Source organism: Triplophysa dalaica, chromosome 23, assembly GCF_015846415.1.
Source record: "Triplophysa dalaica isolate WHDGS20190420 chromosome 23, ASM1584641v1, whole genome shotgun sequence".
Lineage (NCBI taxonomy): Eukaryota > Metazoa > Chordata > Actinopteri > Cypriniformes > Nemacheilidae > Triplophysa > Triplophysa dalaica.
This window is the reverse complement of record NC_079564.1, coordinates 8,134,971-8,148,183: the sequence shown is the minus strand read 5'-3', so window position 1 is coordinate 8,148,183 and position 13,213 is coordinate 8,134,971. Positions and strand designations below refer to the sequence as shown.

Sequence of the window (13,213 nt, the reverse complement as noted above, 5' to 3'; positions counted from 1 at the left end):
TGAATTCATTTGATGTCAGTCATAGTTAAACTTGATGACTTTGGCCACGGTTACGCTAAAGTGAAGATTGGGTAAGGGTAGTGTGAGTTTGTTTTTATTTGGGGATAATACCGTGAGAAGAACTGAATGTTGTGGTCAGAATTAGCATTTATATAAAGGAATTACACACTCCGATTGCATTTACAAGCCTGTCTCATCCATTAAATATTCTGTGGGCTTCTGCTGTGGCAGTAGTAGAAAAGTGCCATTTTAGAGAGAAAGTTTGTTTATAGAGGTATAACATTTGAATCATAGTTTAGATGATAACATTCACAAATGGAATTGAAAATAAAGAAAGAACATAGACGAAGATATTTTGAGGAATGTTGGTAACCGGACACCAGCGGTGCCTATTGACTTCCATTGGTTTTGTGTCCTTACAATAGAAGTCAATGGGACCGCCGATGTTTGGTTACCAACATTCTTCAGAGGACCTTCTTTTGTGTTCTGCAAAATACAAAAAGGCATTCAGGTTTGACATGAGAGTGAGTAAATGATGACATCATTTTAATTTTGGGTGAACTAGCCCTTTAAAATGAATGCATTTTGGTTGAAGACATCTTGGTTTTGATTGAAGTTTATGATATCAATGATATACAGGACAAGGAAGGTTGCTATGTTTTTGACAGGAACCAAAGTCTCCATCTCATTGCTATCTTGAAGAAACAATTGTAATACAAGATTCATTAGTTGTTGTTTTTTCCTTTGGGAAATTGCGCTGTGTTTCATAATGTGTTTATCATGCATACTCACATCTGTTGTCAAGTTTAAATGCTGTGTGAATAGACTTAGTGTTCTCATTTGGTCTTTGAGGCACCAAATTATGGATGAATAAAAAATGATCTAGGTCATGTATATTTGTCAACACTTACGTAGCTGCTATCTGGGGCTCAACCTAAAGTCTATTAAACATTACAGATGTTTTTTCAAGACCACGAAAGTTTGCTTCTGTAGCAGAAGGTCATGAGCCTGCTATATGTCATCGCGTCGCAATGATTTATTGGAATAGGTTTCTTGCCAACTTTGGTTGACCTAAATCAAATTGAATTCAGAATCAATGAAAAGAGATGGGATTATAGATAGTTTATACTTTGGCAAAGTATAAATAAAAGTGAAATGTGAAGAATTCGGTTACCGATGTCAGAGGGCGCATGTTCGCATAAGCATATATTAAAGAAACTGTTTACCCAAAAATGAAAATTCTGTCATCATTTACAAATCTGTATGAATTTCTTTGTTCTGATAAACACAGAGAAAGATATTTGGAAGAATGCTTGTAACAGTTTTTGGCCACCATTGACTAACACTTTAGGGACTGCTTTACACATTTATTTGTTCTGTTGATCACAAAAGAAGATATTTTGATGAATGTAGGAAAGCAACCCGTTTTGGGGCACTTTTGACCACCATTGTCATTTTTCTTTCTATGGTAGTCAATGGTGGCAAGTGGCAACATGTCGTCATGTGTGCAATGTTACATTATTTCAGGTTCACGTTATTTTTTACTTATTATATTATATGAAATTGTATCCAGAATTTTCTAGTCGATAGTTTTTAGTGTCTTTTGGTTGTTAGTGTGGATGCGTGACTCTTTGGCATGACACACGTAGCAGGGATTTGGTATCAGGGGTACCAGGCATGCATACAGGAATGCACCCGGATCAATTATGGTGAGTGCCAAATTAAGTATTGTTCTTTTTTTGCCATGCACCACATCAACAGAGTAAACAAATTAATCTCACCCATGGATATGAATCCCGCTGGAAAGCGACAGCCATACACATACATCAACAACTGAATATTGGCTGCCCGCAGTAAGATATAAAGTATGCTTTCTGCAAATGAATCCTCCTAACCTCAATAGCATGTTGGGTCATACGTTTAAGAGCGTGCTATGGTGGCATCTCTCTGCTTGGCCTGACACAGTGAGAAGAGTTTCTTTTGAAAGCAAGGCTTCAAGATAGCATTAAATGAATATAATAAGATAATTAACCATGGCACCGATCCAGATGCACTTTAAACCCTCGGTAAATATCCATCATAAAATGTTAAACTACATTAGAAGAGTTGTCTGGCATGCTTTAATATATGACGTTTTATTATGGAAATAAATCAGAGGTATTAAACAGCTGTGGAAGGTCCCACTGAGAAAAAGGCCATTCAAAGCTCATTTAATTATGAAACTGCTGGGTTATTGATTGGCCGAAATTATGATTTCCCCCACAGGGCAATTGGGTGCTTGAGACTTTGTGTGAAGTTGAGAGAGAGTCTTGTGTCTATCTTTTGGCAGTATTAGATATTATATACAAATTGGGGAAATGCAATGAAATAAATGCGTCGTATGTTGTTTAACAGAGATTCTGTCATGCATTCTTTCACGTTCTCTCTTTTCTCTTGACCTTGGAATGCTATCTGGGGAATGTGAGTGTTTAATCTGTGAAAGTTCCAGACGTTGCTTGAAGGGATGTTCCAGAGAGAATTCAGTTTTTTATTTCTTTTCACGTTACGCAGAGCAAACACACGTGGATGGACACTGAAATGAGTGAAGCTCTAAAATCTAAAGACCCTTTTTTATGGCTTAATGGTACAAATTATTTTATTATTTGTTGTTTCACATGCAAAGTTAGGTTTGGCCAGCTGTTACTTTCCTCAGTATTGTTGCATTGTCGCTAATACCTTGTAAGATGATCGGTAAAGTATATAATATGATTATATTCAAAGTTACATTTGTAATAGTTCAATAATAGTAAAAAATCTAAAGTAGTATTTGTGCATATAAGAATCTGCAGTTTTTACTTTTATGTGGCTCCAATATGTTTCTTATTCAAATTTTTAATATCCTGTGATCTTTTGATTGACAGGGTATAGCGGCCCTGATCATCAGCGGTTTTCAGACTTGTCTGATAGCCGATAGTGTGAAAAATAGCTTTTATTAATAAATACCGATTATTGGCCGATGTACATTATGTATCTCTAGTATTAAACTGTTCAGTGCTGTTCTTCACAGTTTATTTTTGTGTATTTTTTTTGTTGCAAATATACCTTTTTTCTATATTTAGCCATTTTTTGTTGAATGCAAAACGTCTAACATTGCCATTATTAATATGTTACTATGATTTTTAACAGATCTTCAGAAGATGTTGGCTTGTATTCAAGAAGGCGTCCAGCAAAGGACCAAGACGACTGGAGAAATATCCAGATGAAAAAGCTGCCTACTTCCGAAGCTTTCATAAGGTATCTCTTCCTTCAGTTTGTTTCATATTCCATCCACAATATTTTACTAAAGCACACAGGTATAGGGTATTCTCAATAACGTTCATTTTAATAATGCCCAGAATTCGTTGAATTAATTCATTAAGAACGGCATCGACTGCATTCTGTTTAACATGCACCTTTGGTTCATTCCCGGCTCAAGGATAACTCTATTCATTACCTGCACGATTTATTTGAACAGCACACCCCTTGAGAAGCTTCTCTGACAGTGGAGGATCTGGCTCAAGGGTTCATGCCGTGAAAGAAACGCAGAGTCTAATTATTTAGTTAGCGGGGGTCATAAGCATTCCAGAGCGATCGCTGCGTGGTACTTTTGGAGCTGACAGTAGCTCAGGTTAAAGGTGTAACCGCGAGCCCATGCCAGTGTTTAAATGTTGTGACAGATGCGACAGCAGATGATGTTATGATGTGCTCTCTCTGGAGTGTTGATCCGAGTAGACCCGCATCGACACCGACTCTGGCGTCGTTCCATTAACATTGAATGTCATTGAGATAAAGAATTAGATTTGATCGTAGGTGCAGAATATGGGGAGGATGGGGAATAAAAAAAACTGATATTTTTCAACTGCTGTCCTGGAGGGCCAATGTCCAACCCTATTAAACACACCTGAACAAGCTAATGAAGGTCTTTGGGATCACTTGAAAATTACAGACAGGTGTTGGATCTATAGGACATTGGCCCTTCAGGACCATCGCTGAGTAACCCTGTTTTACAACAGTATATAAGCATTACTGCTGCGTACAGTGTTATACAAGCTATATGATGGTATGGTTCTTTGAGGCCTTATCTCAAATACAGCCTATAGGAGCGTCTTTTCCTCTACCAGCAGAAGGAAAAATGCATATATCTTAAAGCAGTTTTAGCTAATTTAATATTGTAAAAACTGTGTGTTAAGTTGACATTTTCATAAAGTCAGACGCAGCACAAGATTGGCGTTTTTTATGACCACTAGAGGGCGCTTAACTTTAAAAGATAACTATAGATCGTATTATGCGGGTGGTGTGTTTTTTTAGGGCACATGAATAAAAAAAAACGACTGTGGAAAAAATAAAGAGACCATTCCAAGTTTTCATTTATTCAGCATTTTTAGATGTATTGTGACCATTAGGGCTGTGACGATGAATATCGCGATTCACACTATTTAAACCTGTCTAGGTCGATTCTGAAATCGCAAAGGCGATTCTGGGTTTTATGCACAACTCTTTTCCGTGAACTACGCCTTTTTGATCAGTAGGAAGTACTGCTTGGTCTACTACGAGATTGAGTTTGTTTATAAGGTGCATTTGAAAAAGTTGCAAATTTGAAAAGACGCGTCAAACATCATCATTATAAATGTAATTTATAATCATGAAAATACCTATAAAGGATTGAAGAACAGCAAAAGAATATGACCAATGTTATTTTCTGGAACTACGTGTGTAAATCGTTCTTCTTCTGTATCCCATATTTTGAGTTTCTGCGCGAGCCCTCTGGCTTTTGGATGTGGCAGCATTTAATCGTAATTCATTGAAAAACTGAGCATAAAAATTACACAATATATCGTCCCAGCCCTAGTGGACATTCCAGGCTAGTGTCTGAATTTCAACAAAATTAAATTTCAGAAGTGACAAAGTAATCCGACGGCATGAAAAGACACATGAAAACTGTGATAAGGTTTAAGGTTATCACATAAAAAAATATTTTGAACGTAAATGCATGTATACATATTTGTATTGCTTAAAAGTACATATGAACTTGTTTTCTTTGCAGTATTTAAGTTCTGAAAAATACAATGCATATTTTCTGTTATTTCGACCTGTTTCTCCAGTTTTCAATTACTGCAAATGAACGCAAATAAAAACAATATATTTATTTGAAATTTGGGAGAAATATTGTTAGTAGTTCACCACAAACTTGGCAATTGAATGGGGTTAAATAGATGGATCAATCACAGGAGTCTAGGATTCACATTCAGTTGCCACAATAAATAATTGATGTTTTATGTTCTTTACTAAAATAAAAGTAGCATGATACTGATATAGAGTAAATGACGTAAGAAGTTTCATTTTTGGGTGGACTATCCCTTTTCGATTATTTTTCGATTATTTCTATGGTGTAACCGATATAGACTCCTGATTGCAAAAATCTATTTTCTATTATGATCTACTATCCTCCTGAAATATGTGAATTAGAAGTTTATAGCTTCCACCGCAGAGTAAAATTCCATTTAAAGGGCATTTTCCAATCGCACCGCCCAGGACCCGGACACTCCTTTAATGTGAATAATTTCAAGAATTACATCCATTTCCTGTCCTTAAGCCCTTTGAAAATATTCCAATTAGAGCTTATGATCAGGGCGATGGCGGATGATCTTACGTGGCAGCGAACGTGCTGAACATTCTGGGATAATGAGCGCAGATGCGGCTGTAGATTAGGGCCGTGACACTGCGGTTTGATGTTGCTGCATTGTGGGGACGTGCTTTTATCGACTCTAACAAGCCTTCTAATAAGCTTACTCATTAGACATGAGGGAGATGAGTGAATGCCGTACAAAGCAACAGCCAGCTTATCTGTGTTTGCGAAGATGCTGAAACCGTGTCTGGCTGTAGTCAATCCGTCTCTATAGTCTCACGGCGCTGTGCAGATTCTGCTTTGTCTTACTTTTGAACTTTTGTTGGAAAAGAGGCTAAATTGGCTGATTTTCACATTATGCCATAGCCTTGGGTTCTGATTTCATGTTCAGTGTCCTTTTCTTAGCACATTGTCAGTATTCGAAGTTCATGGGATTCACAGAGAAACTGTTCCATTATGAACATTTTAAAGTCAGACTTTAATGCCTTTGGTCCAGTTTATAGTCAGTGTGAATGTACAGCATACATCTGATCTACACACAATGTATAGTGTTTCATATACTGTAAAATGAATTTAATATTATTCTTTACTTAAACAATTAACGATAGCAGTTTGTGGTAGATGCTCATTGCTCCGTGACGAATCATCCATTTACTGTGACGCACCTGAGCTGGAGAAGTTATCTCTATCTCTAAGCCTTGAGCAAACCCTTCCTAAGATTCATTATCCCTGAACCCACACTCAACAACATTTAAAGGCACACAAACGCATACAAATGCAAACACATCCTACTTTTTGCCACAGGCAAACATATATCCACAAACACAGAAATGCCTCTGGCAAAACTGAGAGGTGAGGTATAGTGTCTGCCTGTTGTCTAGACTACAAATATATGCAACTTTAACACTCCGAGGAAGTGTTGGTGAACTTGATTTTTTTAATACATTTTTTTTATTTTGAGGAGTGTGACTTTAGATGATGCATTAAATTGTACCTGACAAAACCCTCAAATACACATAACCTGTATTCATAAGCTGAGTAATTCTTTTCCTTAAGGTAACTTTGTGTATCATGGAAGTGTTGACAATCTAAATCTTGAAAGACAACGTCTTGTTTATATGAACGAATGAGGCATTTTTATAGTGCTTTATTGTGTATTGCTGTACACCCAAAGCGCTTAACAAGGGGGGTCTATACTCAACCACCAGTGTGCAGCATCCACCTGGATGATGGAACTGCAGCCACAGCACCAGTGCGCTCACCAAACACCAGCTTTAGGTGGAGAGGAGAGAGATACGGGGCAAATTCAGAGGGTGGGGATTATTAGAAGACCATGATTGACGAGGACCAGTGGAGGGAATCTGACCAGGACACCTGGGTTACACCCCTACTCTTTACGATAAGTGCCATTGGATCTTTAATGACCACACGGAGTTAGGACCTCAGTTTAACAGCTCATCCGAAGGACGGTGCTTTTTACAGTATAGTGTCCCCGTCACTATCTTGGGGGATAAGGACCCGGATAGACCACAGGGTGAGCACCCTCTGCTTTTTAGAACTCTTCTACCAGTCGCTGTCATTTAATAAAGCGATGATGATCCCTCCCTCAACCACAATTAAACAGCAGTCACTGCAAAACAATATCAGCATTCATTCATTCTAATTACATTATGCTGTTTTTCTATGGTGACAGCTTAGTCATATCCCTAATTATGTCATATTATTCATTATTTTAACCTAGGCTACTGCACGAAAGGATATCCGGAAACACATTTTCCTTCTGATTTTCTTGTTTATGAAATTACAGTAGAAATGTAGAATGATGAGTTGTGTCTATCCGCATTGACAGATCTCATTACAGCATTAATCTTGTTCTTCATGTTCTACAGCAGTTGGGTGAAGAGCTAAAATGGGTCTTGTGTCTTATTAGGATCACTGGAGAGCAGGGGAAAGCAATGTGATACCATGATACATTAGGACGATACCAGTACTGTAGATGGCATTATATTTAAAAACTTTGATTATAAAGTTGGGGAGACAGAATGACTGGACTCAACATGCAGTAGTTTTAACATACAGTTTGTATCGACTGGAGCAGTTTTGAGTCTTTGACAGTCAGAAAGAAGCACAAATTTAAGACTTAGGGACCGTTCACATGTTGTGTCTTTTGCACACGCAAGTTCCTTATTTTTAAATGTAGACGCACTCAAATAAGAAGCGACGGAGTCAAATTCCTTATAGCCTTATTGGCTCCCCATCAAGATGAAAATATAACTTTTCAGAATGGCGCACATGCACAGGTCATGTGGCAAGCGTGGCCCATGGTTGCTTAGCAATGGCAGACCCCAGGAGAGCACAAGGTCCCAAACGCTTTGAAAAAAGACAAAGCGGCTGTGTGGTTTTAGACTCGAAATGTGAATGGACCCTTAGTAAATCCACTACATGCCACCTGAATCACGTTGGACATTCTGCCAAACCATCAAATCTTTCGTTCTATATATCCACTTACATCGTGACATGAGGAATACTTTTTCCGGGACCAAGCCGATATTCATTTCTAGTGAAGAAACTATTTAAAAAGATGTTTATGAGCACAGATTATTCATATCACACATTTTACTACGTGTAAGTGAACACTACAGTCTCCAAACTCAGGAATCTATAACATGAATATTTTAATAATTCGTACGAAAATGAATCGGTGTCCGGCCATCAGGGATTTTGTTATGGATAGTAAGTCTAAGATTGGGTTTTTTGGTAGTTTTACATCATGTCATGAGTGTATATTATCTTTTTTTGTTATTTGTCTATGGCATCCGATAGAGCGGTCGGACCGAAGCGGGTGAGCGGGATGTCAGACTTAAGCAGATGGAAGCGCTAGATGAACTTTATTGCCTTGTAATTTTTTTTAAAGCATATATATTCTCGTACTGAATTTATGATCAAGGATTTTGGTACTGATTTGGTTCACTTGATATAACCCAGAATAAATGAAGAAATGTTTACCCAATTAAGAACCAACGCTCTTAAACATGGCAGAACGTTCCAAAATGGATGTGCAAAACATCTCTGCTCAGCTCTGCGTCTCATCTGTTGTAACAGTGAATACTTTAACTCTGCTGCAAGTTTCTTGATGATCCTTGCTAATAAATTTTGTCATTAGTGTGATAAAAGCTAAGAGTGGGCTGTCTTTTCAGCAGTAATTTCAAATCATTTTGTTTTCAGATAACAGTTACCACTTTACCTCAGTGTCATCCTTCTTGTGTTGTTTCCTGCTTCTCTTGAGTTCGTTAATTTCAGTAATGAGTTTTGTCTTTTACTTCCGCAGATAACTGAACTCCACAACATCAAGAACATTACCCGAATGCCCCGAGAGACTAAAAAGCATGCGGTGGCAATTATTTTCTGCGACGAGATGTCAAAGACATTTGCCTGTGAGTCAGGTAAGCACTGTATGAGAAAAGTTTTCCTTATAGTTTCACCACAGAGAGAAGACTGGATCAGATCCGGAAGGGCTAAATACATTCTACATTTCAATATCCTTTAGTATTGATTTTCACAAGGTACTTGGGTATTAGTTTACTCATTTACTGATTTATACTGTTTTTACCTTGAAACTAGAAAATGTGCTGCAGAACATTAAGTCTACATTTTAAGTAAATGTTGAAAGAGACGAGTGGGATTTACAGAGTAGATTTCTTTAAGGAAGGTTCTTTATTTCATAGGAAGAAATAACAAATGGCCACAAGCAAGAGGCAGAGAAGCAGTAAAAAAAAAAAAAAAAAAAAGATATACTTCACACACGAACACGTTTGAAATTTGAATGAGATGCTTTACTCACTACTGTCTTGGCGGCAGAGACAGTCTACTGTCCCATGTGTTTTCTCTTCTTTCACACTGAGAATTTTGTTGTGAAATGATGGCCGTGTCAAAACCAGATCAAAGCTTTCTCTCAGACAGAAGTTGCAACCAAAAAACTACTTACCATATTGGGTAAATAATATTATTTTTTAAAAAGATACAATATTTACATAAATTACAAAAGTAACATTTATCATATAGTTTTACTAAAATAAAGCAAACTTAAGTAATTCAATTACTGATTAAGTAATAAAAACGTTTCTGTTTTAAAAATAAAAACTAAACACAGCTGTGAAAAATTAATAAATTAGAATTTTTTTTCAGTTTTCTTAATTTGTGTTAAGGTAAAATTATTAGTTTTGCTTTAAGCAATGTTTCTTCCAAATTTAAAATAGAAATATTGTTTCTATTTGCATTTAGTTGCAGAAAATGAAAACTGGAGAGACTGGTCAAAAATAAAGATGCTCTATATTTCTTCAGAAGTTCATATTAAGCAATACAACAATAATATTTGTGCAGGGAAATAATATGTGTAGGAATTTTTTTTTTGTGATATTGCATTTATCACAGTTTTTCATGTCACAGTCTTGTCATGTTGTCAGTCTTTCACGTTATTGTTAGAAGGCTTTGTCACTCCTGAGGTTTGATCTTGTTGAAATTCAACAGACACTGGACTTTAATGACCTAAATACTTCTAGAAATGCTTATTTAACCGAAATTTGGAATGCTCTCTTTACATGGCTGTATGCATATAAAAGAAGGGCTGTTTGCGGAAAAGAATTGCGTAATTTAAAATGTCATTGCAAATCGTTTTTAGTGCATTTAACATTGACTTATACTGGTCAATTGCGGATTTTTCATAAGTAAGACGGATGTGTTTATATTGAAATACCACACGTTGACAAGGTGCACGATTAGCAAATCTACCTCACAATGTTCTGAGCAAAAACATGTTGTTACTGAGCTCCTTTGACAGAGATATCTCTGTTAACAAGAGGAAAACTTGTCTTTGCAGCGCTGAATTTGTCCTTTGCCTTTAAATTTGCTGTCAGGCAGAATTCCCAGGTAGGCCACTGATCAGCAGGGCAGCTCGAGGTAGAAAGAGAGAGGAAAAAGGAAGTAAAAGGAAAGGCAATGGAGTGTATGAGCACAGGGGTAGCGGCACGGTGAACCCGCTGGGATATCATTAGCACCTCCGGGGTCTTCCGAACTGCCGGAGGGAGGCGAGGAATGTTCTCCTGAATCCATTTGCCACAATAACCTCCCCATCCCCAGCTCTCCTCCCCCTCCTTTCCGAGGCAGGATGTTAATGTGAAACGGGCTGAGCGGGCACAGGGCATAAATGAAGAGCTGGGCTTAAAAAAGGATATAAACGTGCCTCAAGGCGGTTTGAGGGAAGATGTCTTTGGTCCGAGTCGCGTTATCTGACTCGTTCGGAGACTTCTACAGCATTGTGTTAATAAGACCTGCTGTTAATGTGCCCTGCTGAATAAGTTCACCTTGTTGTCCTTGTGGTAGAAACCACATTAGCATTAATGTTGAGAGGAGACTTATGTGTGTGCGTATGTGTGTGTTGCGCTAAACTCTGCTTGTGGCTCTTTTAGTTTTGGCACAGGTACATGTTCACAAACCACCCTCGCTCGAACTTCCCGTTTCCCACAAACCCCTGCCATATGGAGCAAGTGTCCCTCACATGTCCGCCACATGTAGGAACCCGACCTCCCGTGATCCTTCACATCCACTTCCTCACCTCCCTCTGACTCTGTCAGGTTGTGCCTGTTGTATTTTATCCTGTCGTCCTCTCACTTTCGGTCACTATTTGTCTATGTCCTATCTGTCTAACTTTCTCCTTACTGTTCATCCCCTTCATCACTTCCTGTCCTCTCAGCGAGCCATTAGCATGTGAGAAGGTTGCGCTGTGAAGTTGGGTCCTTCCGCTGGGCATCTTTGTGTTTGTGCACATAGCCGCCTGAGCACTTGAGGGTCTGCCATGCTGATGAAGTATTTGTTTATCCAATTTTCCACTCAGTGGGCCCAAAAGTGTGTGTGGATTTAGACACACTTAAAGGTCACCGTCTCAGGAGAGAGGCCATGCAAAAAATCCAGTGACAAGCTTGTACAGAGAAAAATGGAGAAAGTGCACAGTGATTTGTTTTTGTTGCAGAGGATAGATAAAGAGAGAATTCAAGGCATTTGGGGATTGTGCAAGGTGTTGAATCTGATGTGCTCAAACATTCTTCTCTAAATGTAATTATTTGTCAAGATGATTATAACGTACTATTGAAGACTGAATGTAGTGGACAGCTTATACTGAAAAAAATCGGTTAAAGTTATGTTTACTTAGACTAGTTTATTCATGTTCATGTTGGCCGATTTAGGTTTGTTAAACAAACATGACTTTACAACGGTATGTAAGTTTCGCATTTTGATTTAAGTTGTTAACTTAAAAAATGTTTTTGTTAATGTGACATGCTATTTTTATTTGGCTTTTTCAATAAGATATTAAGTTAACAAAAATCAACAGAATTCATGTTTTAAGCGTAACCTCCCGCAAAGGCACTTCCCTTCTCAATGGTTTCCTTCTCAAATGAAACTCAAAAATAAAACAAACTCTTCAATGTCAAAGATAAATGAAAGTGTTTCTCTTTAGTTAAAAACACATTAAAAACGATATTGATCAAGAAAATTATTATCTAAATGCAGTCTTATGCAAAGCATGCTGGGAAATGGAAATCCTGTGGCTAGTTTTAACAATTTTATGGTAACAGAATACAAATTATTCATGTAGTCCCAATTTAAATGGATTAAGTTAGATGACTAAACGTAAAAAATCATCTTTTGACAAATAATTCTGTTGATTTAACGGGTTTGAAAGTTTTGGGAAAATCTGAAAAAAATTGTGTAGGAGTGAATGGGGAATTTTCATTTTTGGGTGAATTATCTCTTTAAACAAAGTAAATAGTAGCAAAAGTAGCAAAAATCCTTTATTTCAGTGTAGACGCTATACCAATGCTGTCAATTTATTTATTTTTATTCAGTTAACTGCATTACTTACTAATCAAACTGATTCCAATGAATTTCATAAATTCACTATTTGTAGGCAGGCAAAGTTCAAATGCAGACGCGCATATTCATTTTAGGATTCAATAACCGCTGCTGAAATATACGTATATGGCAACAAATCAAGCAGACTCATTGTTATTCAAACAAGCCGCAAAGAAAAACACAATCTTGACAAGGTCAGAAATCTGTTAACAGCTACTTGGCATGTAATTATACAAATCTAATCTCATAATGTTGAGTTTCATAGCCGTGTCACATGCACAGTGAGTGTGGACGGCGCTCGCTTACTGGCGTCATTTGATTTGTGCTTCCTTCACTTTGTGTCGTAGTGTTAAACTGCATTAGGCTCTTTGAATGGATGTTAATTTGCGGTGTTTTGCTCATTAGGATGTTGCTGCTAAGAGGTTCCTGTAGATTAACCTGAGGCTTTTGAAGGATTGAGGATACAATGAAGAAACAAACACATCAAATAAACAACATAAACACATGCATGGTGTTTGTGGGTTTTAGCTAGAAATAAACTGAAAGCTATGGAACTTTAACCAAAGAGAAAAATTATTTCATTATTTATTCCCCCGCATGTCATTCCAAACCTGAATGACTTTCTTTCTTTTATATTTTGAATATTTGATATTCGGAGGAACG

At 37.4% G+C, this 13,213-nt stretch overlaps 1 protein-coding gene across 1 annotated transcript in view; it reads left to right on the top strand.

The window, feature by feature from the left end:
* The window catches only part of dok6 (docking protein 6), a 48,830-nt gene that overhangs the window by 17,568 nt on the left and 18,049 nt on the right, over positions 1–13,213 (top strand). The window contains exons 2-3 of the mRNA XM_056737842.1: positions 3,166–3,273; positions 8,973–9,087. Coding sequence (XP_056593820.1) covers positions 3,166–3,273; positions 8,973–9,087 — 223 coding nt within the window. The remainder of the gene's footprint in view (positions 1–3,165; positions 3,274–8,972; positions 9,088–13,213) is intronic.